General features: G+C 38.1%; 1 protein-coding gene across 2 annotated transcripts in view; it reads left to right on the forward strand.

The window, feature by feature from the left end:
* Positions 1-15,002, forward strand: part of adck1 (aarF domain containing kinase 1) — a 42,185-nt gene that overhangs the window by 8,600 nt on the left and 18,583 nt on the right. For both annotated transcript variants that reach the window (XM_023353168.1, XM_005797789.2), the window contains exon 4: positions 9,416-9,619. In XM_023353168.1, coding sequence (XP_023208936.1) covers positions 9,416-9,619 — 204 coding nt within the window. The remainder of the gene's footprint in view (positions 1-9,415; positions 9,620-15,002) is intronic.

Consider the following 15,002-nt stretch of genomic DNA (forward strand, 5'->3'; position numbering starts at 1 on the left):
GTGGTCGTTTATATAACCAGTCAGTCCAGATCAGGACTGTTTGTTGTTTAACATTGTTATATGCAAAATTGCTGTATTAAAAGACAGAGTTTCAGCTTTAAGCTAATGTTTAATTTTTAATGTAAATGCATTTGAATACTGAATGGCTGGAAATTAATTGGAAGCACTTGCAGAGAAATCAATAACAATGAAAGAAAGATACAGACCTGGTCCTTGGGAGGTCTTCAAATTGAAATGTTCAAACTCTACCCTTTCTCTTTCATGTAGTTTCCGTTTGCTTTAACGTGATGTTTGTTTTCAACAACTTGTAGTAGTGTTTTTCAGTGGTGTGTCAAGTCTGAGCTTTGGACATCGTGCCGATAAACAGGTTTAAGAGATGTTTCAATAGTGAGTGTCTTAACTGTATGTTTTATTTGTTAAAATAACAATGCTGTAGGTAATCTTGCTTGTTCCTTTTGTTTGTTTTAGGTTATAAGAAAAGTTTTCCACATTGTATTGTGCCCCTATTACGGTCTTTATCCCCAGGAATTGGCCAGTGATGTGAGGGGGGGTCCCGTCTTGTAGCGCTTTTGTGACTTAACATTGATGTTGTGTCATACATGCTGGGAGGTGCAGTTCTTTCTGTCTGTTTGTAAAATGTAAGTCCAATAATGGGATCTCCAAAATATGAAAAGCTCGTTGCCTTTTTAGTGTATTATGCTTAAGCATTTTTTAAAATATCAGTTTATGTCAAAATCATCATTAATTCATCTCTTTAATTTTAAAACTCAAAAAGCTATGAAATCTGCAATTCATTTTTATTATCAATTGATGGTGTCAAACCTTGAATCTCTTTCGTTCAATGGGATGATTAAAAGTTTTAGAAAACTACTAAAGTGAAAATGGTCATGTTTTGGTTGTGGCTTGTAATTTAATTTTCTTTGGTTGCTGAATGTGACTCCAATGCCATTTCTGATTGGTTGGTAGGGGAGTCATGCATTTTCCGTGCACATTATTGCCATTTTTATAGCACAATCAAGTATTTGTTATCTTTAGTTGTTATTAAAATGCTGTGAATATATAAAAAATAACTTAAAAGAAATTTAACTTCACATCATAGCTTGAAATTGCCTGTCTCTTTAAGAAACTCTTACTCTTTCCAATACGCCATCACAACAGTCCTTCTCCATTATATCATTTATAGACGTTCTTAGGAGCATCAGATAAATAAGTACTTTGTATGAAAAGTTCAGCAGACGTGCAGTTATACCAGGTGTTTATCTGCTGCTGCCACTAGTCTGGAGGACCTGTGTGGAGAGATGTGAGGAGGGGATTCTCAGTGGGGTGGGATCTCAGCTGGGTACTGAATCACCAAGGCAGAGCTTTGGGCAAATAGGTGTTGCTTTGTAGGAGAGGGGCTGAGACACCCCTGAAAGGCTTTCAAGGAAAATCCAAAGATTTCTCAAACATAGATGAATGAATCCAAGCAACACTTTGGGTATGTGTTTGATGAGGAAAAAATATTCTAACATGATTTCAAGCTCAAAAATGTAGATTTTACATAATATCCACCTCCCTTCAATACACAAAATTGAGAATAATTAAGTTCATGCTGTAAATGATCTAACAAGGTTTTCTGCCTGCCTTATTAAAGTTGTCGTCTCAGTGTCAATAATCAAAATCACCCAGTCTTCCAATGGTCTGGGCCAGAACTGACTGCCTTTCTGCTTTGGAGCGGCCAGTAGGCTGATCCAAACAGTTATGGCAATGAAATATCAACTAAGGTTAGAAACTGGATTAGGAATGATGCAACATTAAAATTACATTAATAACAAAACGTCTGAAAATATTTGGACAGAAGTAAGGTGTTTTTAAAAAAATATTCTATTGTGAAAGTTCTGATGTTAAAAGTTGACATTTACTTCTTTTTTTTGTATTACAGCCAACATCTATATTTGTCAATGTGATTGAATTCTCTTGATGCCCACAAATTTTATATGCTTTAGTAGCTGAGGTCCCAGTACTCACTAGGAGACAATATCAATTGTAAATTCTGCAATATTTAGAAGCCACGTCCCTATTCATTGCTGTGCTGATGTTGGGCATCTCTTCTTCAGACTGATTTTTTTTGTTGTTTTTTTATAAGACTATCACATTTTTGTCCTTTATTAGATTGGCAGAATAAACATAATATTTTCTTCTGGTCACTATAAATGATGCACAAATGTTTTTACCTCTTATTTTATTCTTTGAAGATTGAATCTTATTCACATAATAAGTTCTCTGATAACTTTTGAATATTCAAAAATATTATAATTAAAATCAACTGCAGATCTAAAGAGGAGATGACACACAACTTCTGGAAAGTTGAAGGAGAAAAGCAGTTCTATAGGAGTGTAAAGTTAAGTTCAGAATAAAACAAATAAAAAGTTCAGGGTGTATCTTCGGAATTAAAGAGTTTACTGCTTCTGGCCTACCTAACCCCAGATTACCTTTATTGTCATGGCTCTTGGTTTTAGAGTTTCAATCTTTTAGGTTAAAGAAAGTGACGTTACAGTGCAAATCTCTGGGGGTGTTGCACTCAGATGTTTCCACCAGCAGATGTCAGCAGTGACTGCATCAGTCAGGACCTCATGACAGGGAAAGGGGTGTGTGCTGAGCCCTGATAAGGGTCCACCACCACTCCTGGAGCTCTCGCTCTAGTGAGGGACAAGCTATGTAAATATGGGGTGGGGCCAGATAACTGCTGACCTTGACGTGCTCACGGCAGCAGCTTATCAGCCAAACAAGTCCGAGGCAGGAAAATCCTTGAGGGATGATGGAGAGGAGGGAACGTTTAACATTTGCTTCCCGACTGCCTGCTGTGGTTACATCATGGCTGACAAGCTGCTCTCCAGCAGTAACAGCGGCGTAAATACTCCATTTCACTGTTGCTGTTTTTTTTTCTTTTTTCCCTTTTTCTTTTTTTTTTGCTGTGCCAACTACAGAAGACGAGTCCCGCGGCATCTGGCAGGGTGCCGCAGAAATCACACCATGTTGTGTTTTTAAAGGAGTGGCCACTGCACTGCAACATGATGTGCAGGATAATTTAATTAGGGAAATTCCCCACTCCCTTAAACCTGAACACACCTCACTATTTGATTACATATCAAGAAATGTGTTAATGAAGCTGAAATGTTTAAAATCATTAAAAAAAGGTTTGAGCAAGTACATTGAGATGAGAGACATGGTTTGGACATGCTTGTTTCCATGGCGACCTAAAAAGTCACTAAAGTTTGCTATTCTTTAGAGATGTTGTGTTTACAATTTGTTTCTGTCATTGCTGCTTCTAGGTAAAGCCTAAACCAATTTAATCCTGTTTTTTGTTTCTAAGCAATCATTTCTTTTTGTGTTTGCTTCATGAATGCGTTAAAAGCCAGACAGCCACAGCAGTGATGATCCCTGTTTACTGCTGTGAATAAAAATGAGGAGAAACTGAAGGAGGAGTTAAATCTCAGCCTGATGATTGGGGTTTACAGAAATTTGTTTTAAATAGGTAACAAAACAAGCTGCTGGCTGAGTTTTCAGATTTCAAAAGTTACTGAAATTCTTATTTATATGATTTGTATTCAAAATAGCATTTAGAAAGGAAGCCAAGATGTTGCCTGCAACAAAAAAAAGATAATAGTTAGTCTAACTGTAACATAAAAGAGGATACTTACTCTGACCCTCATGATATAAAGCTTAAAGGTTCTGGTCATCACAGTGATTTAACTCAACAGTAAATGATCAGTGATTACAGGTGAAGATTGTTTAACCTTAGTTCAGCAGTGTTGTTAGAATGTTGTTGTGATGGAGCAAATTAAGACAACTGCAAAATACTAAACTTAGAACAGCCGATAAGGAAATAATTTAGTTTGTGGAGGCAAATAAATTGAAAACATTTCAGTGCAACTTAGCAAGGGGAAACAAAATAATTGCCTTGTTGTCTTGTATTATACTATATAAGGTTTCTGATTTGACAGAAGGTAGTGTCTACGAGAGTTGCAACCTTAACAAACCGTTCTCTGGGGACATTTGTAGAAGCACACACAGTTCCTGCTCACAACACATTCAACTAATCATAGCACTCATTTCACAGACATCAAACACAGCTGGAAACAAAAGGTCACTGGACAGATACCTTACAAACTCTCATATTATTCTCATAAAATATTCTAAATCAATTATAGAAGATGTCATTCTGCCCAAGAAAGACTGTAAGGCATATTTTACTAAATAAATTACATCCACAGATATTTGCACCATTTCTGAACACACAAAATTCTGTCCTACATTTAATAAGACAAAACATTTTGTTTTTCAGGTCAGTTACTAATATGCTTAAACAGTTTAGGTGGCTCTTTAATGGTAGGGGGCTTCTAATAATTCCCTACCATTGTGTTAAATGGAGAGACATATTTTCATGTGTGTTAGACCACACAATCATGGGGAAGACTTCTAACTAAATCATCCACACCACTCTTAAGGAGGGTATGCACCAAAATGTCATGTCAAATGAAGAAGACGGTTCTTCACAGAGTTCCAAGCAAATTAATAGAAAATTAAGTGGAAGGCAGAAGTGCGGTATCAAAAGGTGCACCAACAACAGGGACAACCACAGCCTTGAGGGGATTGTCTAGTAAAATCCATTCCAGACGAGACACCGCACACAGACAAAATCTTGACATCTGCTACAAATGTGGCATTCTCCTTATCAAGCTTCTCCTGCACCAGTGTCAGTGTCAGAGGTGTCTTACCTATGATAAGGAGAAAAGGAAGTAGACTGTTATGCAATTGTCTAGAGCCCTGCCTTCAGATGAAAGCAAAATCTGCATTTCATTTGGAAATCAAGGTTCCAGGCTCTGGAGGACTAGTGGAAAGGCATAAAATCTACATTACTTGAAGTCAAGTGTGAGGTTTTCAGTCAGTAATGCTTTGGGGTGCCATGTCTACTGCTGGTGTTGGCTGACTGTGTTTTCTGAAGTCCACAGTCAAAGCAGCCTTATACCAGAAAATTCTAGAGTAGTCAGACTTGACACTTGCTCACACTGCTAAAGGTGCTGGTTTAATAACCTGTTCTTGATTGGTCAGCAAACTGAACTTAAACCCCATGGAGAACCTATGATGTATTGTCAAAAGGAAGATGAGAGACACCAGACCCAACAAGGCAGATGACCTGAAGCTATCAAAGCAATCTAGACTTTCATTGTACCTATGCATTGACACAGGCCGATTGCCCCTATGCCAAGGTACATTGATGCAATAATTTATACAAGAGGAGGCCCAACCAAGTATTGAGTGCATAGAAATGTAAACAATTTTCAGAAGCCTGATATTTGTGCTTAAAACATCAATTTTGATTGGTCTAATGTGATATTCTATTTTTCTAAGACACAGAATTTTGGCTTTTCCTAACTGTAGCCATAATCATTAAAACTGCAAAACATAAAAGCGTAAAGTCTTTTACTCTGTGTGATGAAGCTCTATCTGTTGAGAGAACTTAATCTTTAACTTACCAAGGAGACTTTAAACCTTTAAAGCAAAGCGTATTTTGGTACAAAGGAATGGACCAAAATCCCTGCTAAGATGTGAGCAAGCCTGGTGAAGTGAAAAAGAAACTGCCTCAGTATTTGGTGGACCTAATAATGAGGGTTGAGAGTATAATTTAGTTCCACCAATTTCAAATATTTCTTGTGGTGAGGAAGCATTTGTAATAACCAGTAACGGTGGCTTTCTGGAGTGTATTCTGTATTTGTTGGAAGGTTGGTTGGCTTTTACTGATCCATAGCGTCCACCGGCTTGTGGCAGAGAGTCTTTCTGCCATTCTTCCAGCACCAGGCACCACCACTCAGGCATGACAATAAAATGCAGAGCATGAAATTAACTGTGCCTGCTGTTGGAAAAATCAGCACCCTCCATCTTTCTGTGCCCTCTTGCTTCTTTGCTTCCCAGACAGTTTCCCCTGAACCCCACATACTGGCTGTTCTCAGGATATTACGATGAGAAAGCTGCATCATAGCTACACTGCGACGGCTCAGAGACATAACAAACGGCTTTAAAATTTCTCTCGATTTGCCATGTTTCTGGCGGGCTTTGTTAAAATAAATGTATTTTTAATATCATCTGGAGCTGCAGAGCATGTGTATTAACTGCAGGAGGACTCTTTGAGAGTTGCTTTGCCTGGATAATACTTGTAGCCAAGGCCTTATTGACCGTACAGGCTTAAATCTCAGCACAAACACTGCACAGCCTCTCCCCTCCCCAGTGACAGGCGGAGAGATGAGCCCCAGTGAACTGAGTAACGAGCTAATCATGAGCATCCCAGTAATAAATAGGTCTTGTTCATAGTCCACTAATCCCAGTCATTTAGTCGTGGTGAGGCTGCAGAAATCAATTACTTCAGCTGGAGCTTGCTCTCTGCTTTCCAGCTGCACACATGTCCACCCCTCTGACTCTTGAGACAAAGAGTTACATTCTTAATGTGTTTCCAGATTTATTTGTTATATAGTAAATTCATACTGTTGTATTTTTGCTCCTTACATCTTATAATATCAGGTTCCTATTTTTCTATCTACCCTTTAATATTTAGACTAATTTGAGGTTTATTTTATAGTTAAGATGAGTTTATTGAACACATCGCTGTAGTGAGGATGTGTTTCGAACTGATTTGCCCAGTGTGTTCCGTCTCTTGACTTTACCCTTCAACACTATCAAAGTGCACAAAGCAAGGAGGAGGGGCGTGCACTCCTAGAAAACAATTTGCCATCTGTGCTTAATGGCATCTGAAGACCATCCACCGTCAGGCTCCACAGGGAGCTGGCCTCAAGGTCCCCATGTTTGAACAAAAACAGAATAAACACAGACAAAAAACCCCCCCAAAAAACAAGATCCAGTCTTCTATCACTTTCTGTGGAAATCTGTAGATGAATCAGGAGAAGAGTTAAAACTATTTTTCCTTGGCAAGCTGAAGAGCTGAATCCCATGGATATCAATTAATCAAGCGGTTGCAGACTTCCTGCTTTAGAGATTTTTTGTTTATTGCTTATAATCAAAATTATACTTTGATTAAAGGATCTGAGGCTTTTAAAGGTACCAGTTTTTGGGGATTTCATTCTTTGTTTTCATCCTCTTTTGCCTCAGCCTCGTATCCATCTCACCATCAGACTCCTGCAGCTGATTCTTTCCTTCAAATCACCATCTGAGTGCAGAGAATGAGTGTGGAAACACTGTGAGGCATTCTGCACCAACCCATGTCTCTCACAAATTAACCCTTATGTCTCAATCGCTAATAGTCCGTTTTATTCGATTGCGCATGTGTTGAGGTGGTGGGCGGCGGTGGGTGCCAGCCTATCCCCGAGCAGCGTTCCCCCTCTGGCTTTCAGGGAGCTGCATCGCCATGGTGATGTCATGCTCAAGCCGAGCGCCCGCCTACATCCAACAAAGCTGACTGATTACTGGAGGAGAGGAGAGGAGAGGAAGAGCAGCGATCGATCTGATGATCGAACCACGAGTCGACGTCACTTTGGGTCTGATCAGCTTCCAGGATGCATTTTCAGTCACAAGCTTTTAAAGTTTGCCCCTTAAAGGCTGTTGATCAGACTGACATGATGATGACATAACCTTCTGTGAACAAGTAATCATGATAACAAGCTGCGAGGTTCATACAGTTTAATTTAATCTCATCTGCAACATTTTCCAGAGTTGCAGTAAAGATTTAACTGAAAGCTCACAATATGGTTCCAGAACCAAAAGGCCTTCTGATAGAGGCCTTTACACAGATTAAAAGAAAGAACAAAGCCTATAGGATTTTTTATTTTATTTTTTATCTTAAGTCCATTAAGTGCACTTTTTACTTTACTTTTAAACCTTGATAAATGTTATTTTTATTTGTTTATTTGTTTGGCCATTTTTCCTGTTAAAATATGAAGTATAAATACATGTTTAAGTTATTTTTGGTGATTGTAATAGCAGGACAGTTTGTTTATTTCTAATCTTCTGAACACTTAAAAAATTCAGTTTATTGTTTTCCCTTGATCAATTTTGTACTTTTTACAGTTTTTGAGACCTGACTCAAAGGACATAACAAAATGGGAGACACATCACATAAGAGTTTATGACATATTAATTTAACACAAACTTGGAGTAAAATGAAAGTTTCTTACATGAAATATGAAATCAGTAGTGTATGGTGTTCAGGAAGTGCTGTAATGGGCAATAATAATATTCTACAAAGCAAAAGCAGGAGCCCAGATACAAGTTAGTTAGCAACAGGTATTTAAACAATGGAGGGCCTTACCAGATTGTTGTAAAGAAAAGATAAATGCCCATTCTGACTACAAGGTCGGTAACTCATGCAATGATCCCTGATGGGGAATAAAAAAAATGTGTGTATTTTGTTGTGATTAAGCAGGATTTGAAACACATTATGTACTTTTTTTGTAAAATGAAGATAAATGAGATAACATTTTTCCATCCTTCAGATTTGTTGTTGGAAGTTTTCTGTTGTAATTATCACATTATATTTTAGTTGTTTAAGTATATGTTTAGTAAGAAAACTGAATCATTTACTGCCAAAGTTTGCAATGAGATTTTATTCAGAATATAAAATATAAAAAACTCAAACATGTACAATCTTTTGCAATCATAAATTAAGAATATTTTTTCTCTTGAAATAAAAATTACTTTCAAAAAATGCTTCTTAGATGTACTTGTAGAATCTTTATTTTCTTAATTTTTAAAATGTTTTAGGGTTAAAACTAAAACTCACCGTCCATTTGTCTTTTTAGAAACATTATTTATTCCAGCCACTGCTTTTGGTGTTGAAGGAGTGGTCCATACACCCCAGTGTGAGAAGGTGGCGCTGCTGTAGCAAAATGCATTTCTGAGCAGAAAAGGCTCATCTGGTAATCTCTGGTGACTTGTTTCTGTCATTGCGCTGTCATCATCGGCCAGATGACACTAGTGTCAAACGCTCCTGAGGGAGTCAGCTGTGTGTGCGAGTGTATGGGGTGGGGGTTACCAGGGTTAAGGGGAGCTAATTTCACGCCTTTTTATTTGCACGGGTCTCAGGAGACAAACTCTCTATAAGCATTATCACTTCCAGCTGGTTCAAATGGGACAGACGAAACGAGACCAGCACACAGTCTTTGTGTTTGTCCCTCTACTGTCTCAATGTGACGATGCCTTCCAGCACAAAGCTGGATACATTAAGAAACTATTATCATTTTCCTATTTGTGGAGGAAGGAAGGTTTTAGACACAATTTTGAACCTCTGTGCTGCAGATTCTCAGATTTCATCCGATCTTGAGTCATGAGCCATTCATAACTGCTTGCATGTTTTTGAGACTGATTAAAAAATATTATCATGTGTTTTGCACAATAATCTGATTTTATCCTGATACTCCATCTCCTGTAGGTGCACCGACGATCAGCAGAGCGCCTTCGAGACTTGTGTTGCGTCAACCGGGGCACCTTCATCAAAGTAGGCCAACACCTTGGTGCTTTGGACTATCTGCTGCCTGAGGAGTACACCTCCACCCTGAAGGTTCTCCACAGCAGAGCTCCTCAGAGCACCATGGAGGAGATTCGGCAGGTCATCAGAGAAGATCTTGGAAAGGAGGTACATGTGATTTAACATTACCTGCAACTCCAAATAATGACAGATTTTAGGTTAATTTGAAGGTTAATCTGAAGTACTTATACAATGAAACAAAGGTTTTACATTTAGCTATCATTGATCGTTTGGTTGAGAACAAAATGTTATATTTTCAGAAATTGCTAATTTTGATGTACGGTGATGAGACGTGAAATTACAGAAGAAACATGCCCACAGCATCACCAATCCTCCTCCATGCTCAATAGGCATGAAGAGCTTCACCTAATCTTATTGTTTCATGCCAGTCCAACCAGCAGTGTTTGCATCTGAAACACTCAGTCTTAATTTTATATGACCTAAGTCTGAGTAGAGTTTCGCAAACTCAGATGCTTATGATTGTGATGGCAGGAAAGAAAAGGTGTTTTTTCTGGCATACCTTCCAAACAACCTGTGGATAGATAGCATCCAGTGGTACTTAAAGAGACTTGGTGATTCAAGTCTGGTGAATCACCACCAGACTTGAATCACCAAGTCTGGTGGTGGTGGATCATGATTTGATCTTAGGATATTTTTTACATCCTTATCACCTGTTCTCTGTAGATTGACAGTGTCCAGCCTTGTGTGTCACAGTATCTGTTGCTCTAAACTTTTTAATTGCTGCCCTGAGTAGATGTGGGCATGATTAGGGCCACAGTGTGTAGTATTTTTGAGATTCATGATGGTTCACACACATATCTGACTTAATTTAGTCGCAGCCTCTCTGCTCCATCCTATTTTAAAAACTAGCTAATAGAAATACTTCATGCTTCCGACTAAGTCCTAAATACGCTGATCAACTGGTAATGAAAAAAGTAACACCAGTTACATTTATTTTATAGGAATGCTTAGGTGTGTCTTTGTTTGTGATAGTAGAGGTTTTTTTCCCCCACATTGAATAAATGTTCTTCAATTAAAGGTTTTTATTATTATATCTTTTTCATGATGTCAAGCACAGATAAATCTGCTGGTTACCAGTATTGGGATGGAATATGTTTGTATTTTATTATGTGCACAACAGTAGTTGTCTGTTCTGCCATGGAAATAGAGCATTAATTGTTCCCACATCTGTACCACAATCGGCTCAGTTTGGATGCAGCGCAAAGTCTGGCGTGATATGAAGTCCCACAGCCGATTGAAATACACACCTTTTGATGAAAGCTGTACTAATTAAACAGATTTGAATCCTGAATGATTCAACTCCTATCTGTCACCTAAAGTCTCTGCTCTGTGGGAGACACGACGACTGTGGCGTTTGATCGGAGTTGTCAGACATGTTTAACATTAGCAAAATAATTTGTCACAAACAGTTTTTCAGACCAAATGAAACATATTTGTTGAACTGTACAGGCATCTCAGTGTTTGTTTTTTTCAATGGCATTGTATTTGCAAGATTAGAGGAAAAAAGGTGTTTTCATGAACATTGCTTCTATACTAGTGGTGTAAATTGAAGTGGAAAAGACATTGAACATTTTACGGAAATCTTTGATTTTTATGCGACGTTCAGGAGCCTGTATACATTTCTGTATACCAATCCAGTTTGTTATAGTATTGTAAAATACGGGAATTTTCTCATTGTGAAAGCAGCTTGGATTGACAGTTAAGTGTAGAAAGTACAGGTTCAAATACAAATAACAGCAGTTGAAGCAAAGTGAGATTTGCCTTAACAAAAGAGTACAAAGAGCATTTTATTCTCTGTGAAAAGAAAGTATGTCTTTGAGCTCCCAATTTTCCCTTAATGCACTTACATCTGCACTTTTTGGCATGTGGGGCTCCTTTCTGACGAGCTCTGATTTGATGTTAAATGTGCACTTGTCTGCACATGTGCACTGTGTGGATTGTGGGGAAAGAGAGGGCAAATAAACCAGAACTGGACCAGGCTGACATTGTGTCCTTGTTTGGTTTTATAAGCTGAAAAAGCTGTTACAGCTGTTGGCACAGAGTGCAATGTTTGCTCTCAAACTGGTTGTTATGACAGCCTTTTAGAGCCTGCAGGAGGCCAGGCAATTATTCTGTTATACTCTGATACACAGGTCCTCTCCTAACACACACTCCCCTCAGTTGTGTGGTAAAGAAGTGGACTTATTGTTCTCATTGTTTTGATGCACTAAATCAGCAGCCTCAGTCAAGTTGCATAAAACCATCAAGTTTGGACTGAACTTTATTCTGTTGCTAAATATATCTAGTTATTTCAATCTTTTCCATTGGATCAGAAGGAATACATTCTGCAGGTAAAAGGTCAGAACAACACATTTCAGCCTGCACATGTTGATCATATCTTCATTCTTTGTATTTTGTTGTTGGATCACTTTTGGTATGAACTTTCACAGTTTTACAGTTTCAGGCTTACAACGATTCAAGTAGGTTTTGGAATAGATAAGGCAAAACATATTTTACTGCTGAAAGTGGCTACTGTTTCCATCAAAGGGTGTAAGAGTAGAATAGAAATACCCCTTATTGTTCAGAATACAGAATTACATGAGGACAAAGTTTCAACATAAATACTGTGCAGTTATTAAATATAGCATTGTCTGATCTAAGCCAATGTCTGTTAGTTAATATAAAAAGAATGTACAAAATCTGTATTTGAGCATAAAAGAACAACAACAGACTATTACAAAAAGTGACGATAAAAACTGTGTAACAACTGAGATGTCCAGACACCAGAATAAATTTTATTTAAAATGAGAATATAACTGCCAAATAACTGCAAATACCAGCATGTATGCAAACATTTACTGAGTAAGTTGGAAGCAGGGATGCGGTTACAGATTCTGACAGCTACTGGGAGGAAGGATCTATGATTCATACCATACAGTAGTGTATGTAGGATACAGCAGTCTGTCACTAAATGTACTCTCTAGCTTTGAAACAGCTTCATTCAGCTGGTTTGAATTTTTACATTGACATATGTAAGAACATACAGTATATAGTTAATTTTTTAGACTACAAAATCAATTGTGTCATTTGGAAAAAAATATCCAGAAGAAACTTTTATCCAGTCTACAAACATTATGCTTGATTTTTCAGGGCAGTGCAATTTCAAAAAAATAACATTTTGAGTGAACAGGATTTAATGGGAAAATTAGATTTTATATTTTAAAACATATTTTTGCTAAACTTGATGGCCCGGTTATACATATAAATTTTATATAGTTTCATTTTTATGCAGTTGTTCTCTATGGTGACTGCACTCACATCCAGTTAATTAAAAAACACATTATTTGAGATTTTTATTTTTTACAGGGTAGGAAGCAGCTCCAACTTGCAGGCTAATTATTAGCACCACTTGATTTTCAAACCATGTTTACAGCAGTGCACCTGCAGCATCTCCAACATTCAGAGGAACTTTTGTAAAGCTCTCAGAGGGGGGAAAAAAAGCACAAATTATAAGTTTAATCTTATATTTTATATCTGTACAGTTATTCAGAGTCATCCTCTAATGTACAACCAATACATATTATTTTTCTCAGGCTTTTTACAAAAGGTGCTCATTGGGTTTGATTTCTACTGCTTTCTGCGTGGGGCGTCATTATCCCTGAAAAGGCAATGATACAACTCTTGTATGTGGAAAGCAGGGGGAATGGGATGAATCAGTCCTCTTCCCTCCTGAAGTGGCTGGGAAAGAAGCGATGCTGATGAGCTGTACCAGGCGGCTCCGGAGCTGAAGCGGCCGCCGCTCCAGCATCATTTCCGTTTCACTGCACATGCTTCTTTTTTACAACATGGCCTTTTTGTCATGTAGAAGGATCGAGTGGAGCGTAGAGCTACCGTGCTGTTTCCAGCACCATTTGTGGCGACATATGCATTCCCACTGTGCACAGATCTGGCTGCAGCGAATCTGCTGAAAAGCCTGCTCTGCACAATATGTTGTTTTACCAAACTGAGTCCAGGACGAATGTCACACTTAGCTGGTACTAAAGGCGTGACTCGGGAGGACATGATGGCAACATGGCTGTTCAGGTTGGGCAGTGTGGGTGTGGGGACATCTGCGGACGTGGCTTTTTCAGGAAGTGGAAGTGGAATGTCGTACTCAAGCTGATAAAATCCCAAATGAGCCAAAGAATTTAAACAAAAAAACATGAGGGGGAGGATTATTGTGGAGGCACACTGGTCGTACTGGAAAACTCTGTTTTGCTATCAGTGTTTATAATTGTTTATGTGATGTTATTTGGATGAGATGGACAAATCAAAGCATTAAACAAAAAAGCATGATGTATCACAGAGATGTATTGTAAAACTCAATGCGATGCAGAATGATGCAGAACAGCCTGATTGAACTGATTAATTGCCCATTGGTAAAAAGATATTATTTATTTATTTTAATCTAATCTAAGCAAGTTCAAGAAGTTCTCTGAAATATGTTACTTACCAACAATCCATCTTTGCCATTGTTACCCTGAGGAAGCACAGGGTGACAGTGGGGAGAAGAAATCTCACTGAACAAGAACTATGGATTTAGAAAGTAATAAAATCCAGAAAAAAAAATCAAGATTACATAGCCTCTCGTACTTTTTTAGGAATGAAAAAAATGAATATACAGAGATGAGAACAGCAATAATTGTGTTCACTATTTGGCCTAGCTAAATAGAGAATCTGTAATCCAGGTGCAGATGCAAATAAAAGAGAAAGAAGACAAGCTAATGGCAGTGGATAATTGCTTTGTCCAGGAAAAAGTCAAAACTATATACAGAAGCCCTGGACCAGGTCGTGTGTTGTGAAAAGAAAAACTGAGAGAATAAAAACAACTTATTACAGCAGTAGATCTGTCAGTCACTTTGTTCAAGAAATTGTAACCGGCCACTAAAGTTCTATCAGTGATCCTATCCAAGAGAGAAGCAAAGCTAATCCCAGAACTGATCTCAAACTATTTGGAGGTGCTTTAGTATGGGTGGAAGATAGAAAAAAGGTTTAGTCTAAAAATATTACCAACAGATACTTTTAATTAAAGAAAGGTATGGTAGTCTTAATGAGTCCTTACAGCGTAAGCAAGTATTGTTTAAGTAAAAAAAGTTCTGCACTTAGCAATATACAGTATGTAGGTGATAGATTAAATGCTATTTGGATAAAAGTGATCTTTATTAATTCGGACACCAGAAGCTTTTTTTAATGACAAGCACCTGCAATGGACAGCAAAGAGTCCACTTATGAAGAGGATTGCCAGGTTTTCTTCCCCCTGTGGGAGCAAGAAGATGGAGACTGCAGATGGAAGATGCCAACATCGTGATGAGTTCAGTGACTGATGAAATGTGGTAGAAAGTAAAGCATCCAGGCTTCTGACTCCAGGGGGATAAACTCTGGTTCAGTACAGATGGATGCCAATCACTTTGGAAGTGGAAACAATAATAACTATTTGTTGTGATGAGGAAAT

The sequence above is a fragment of the Xiphophorus maculatus genome, chromosome 19, assembly GCF_002775205.1.
Source record: "Xiphophorus maculatus strain JP 163 A chromosome 19, X_maculatus-5.0-male, whole genome shotgun sequence".
NCBI lineage: Eukaryota > Metazoa > Chordata > Actinopteri > Cyprinodontiformes > Poeciliidae > Xiphophorus > Xiphophorus maculatus.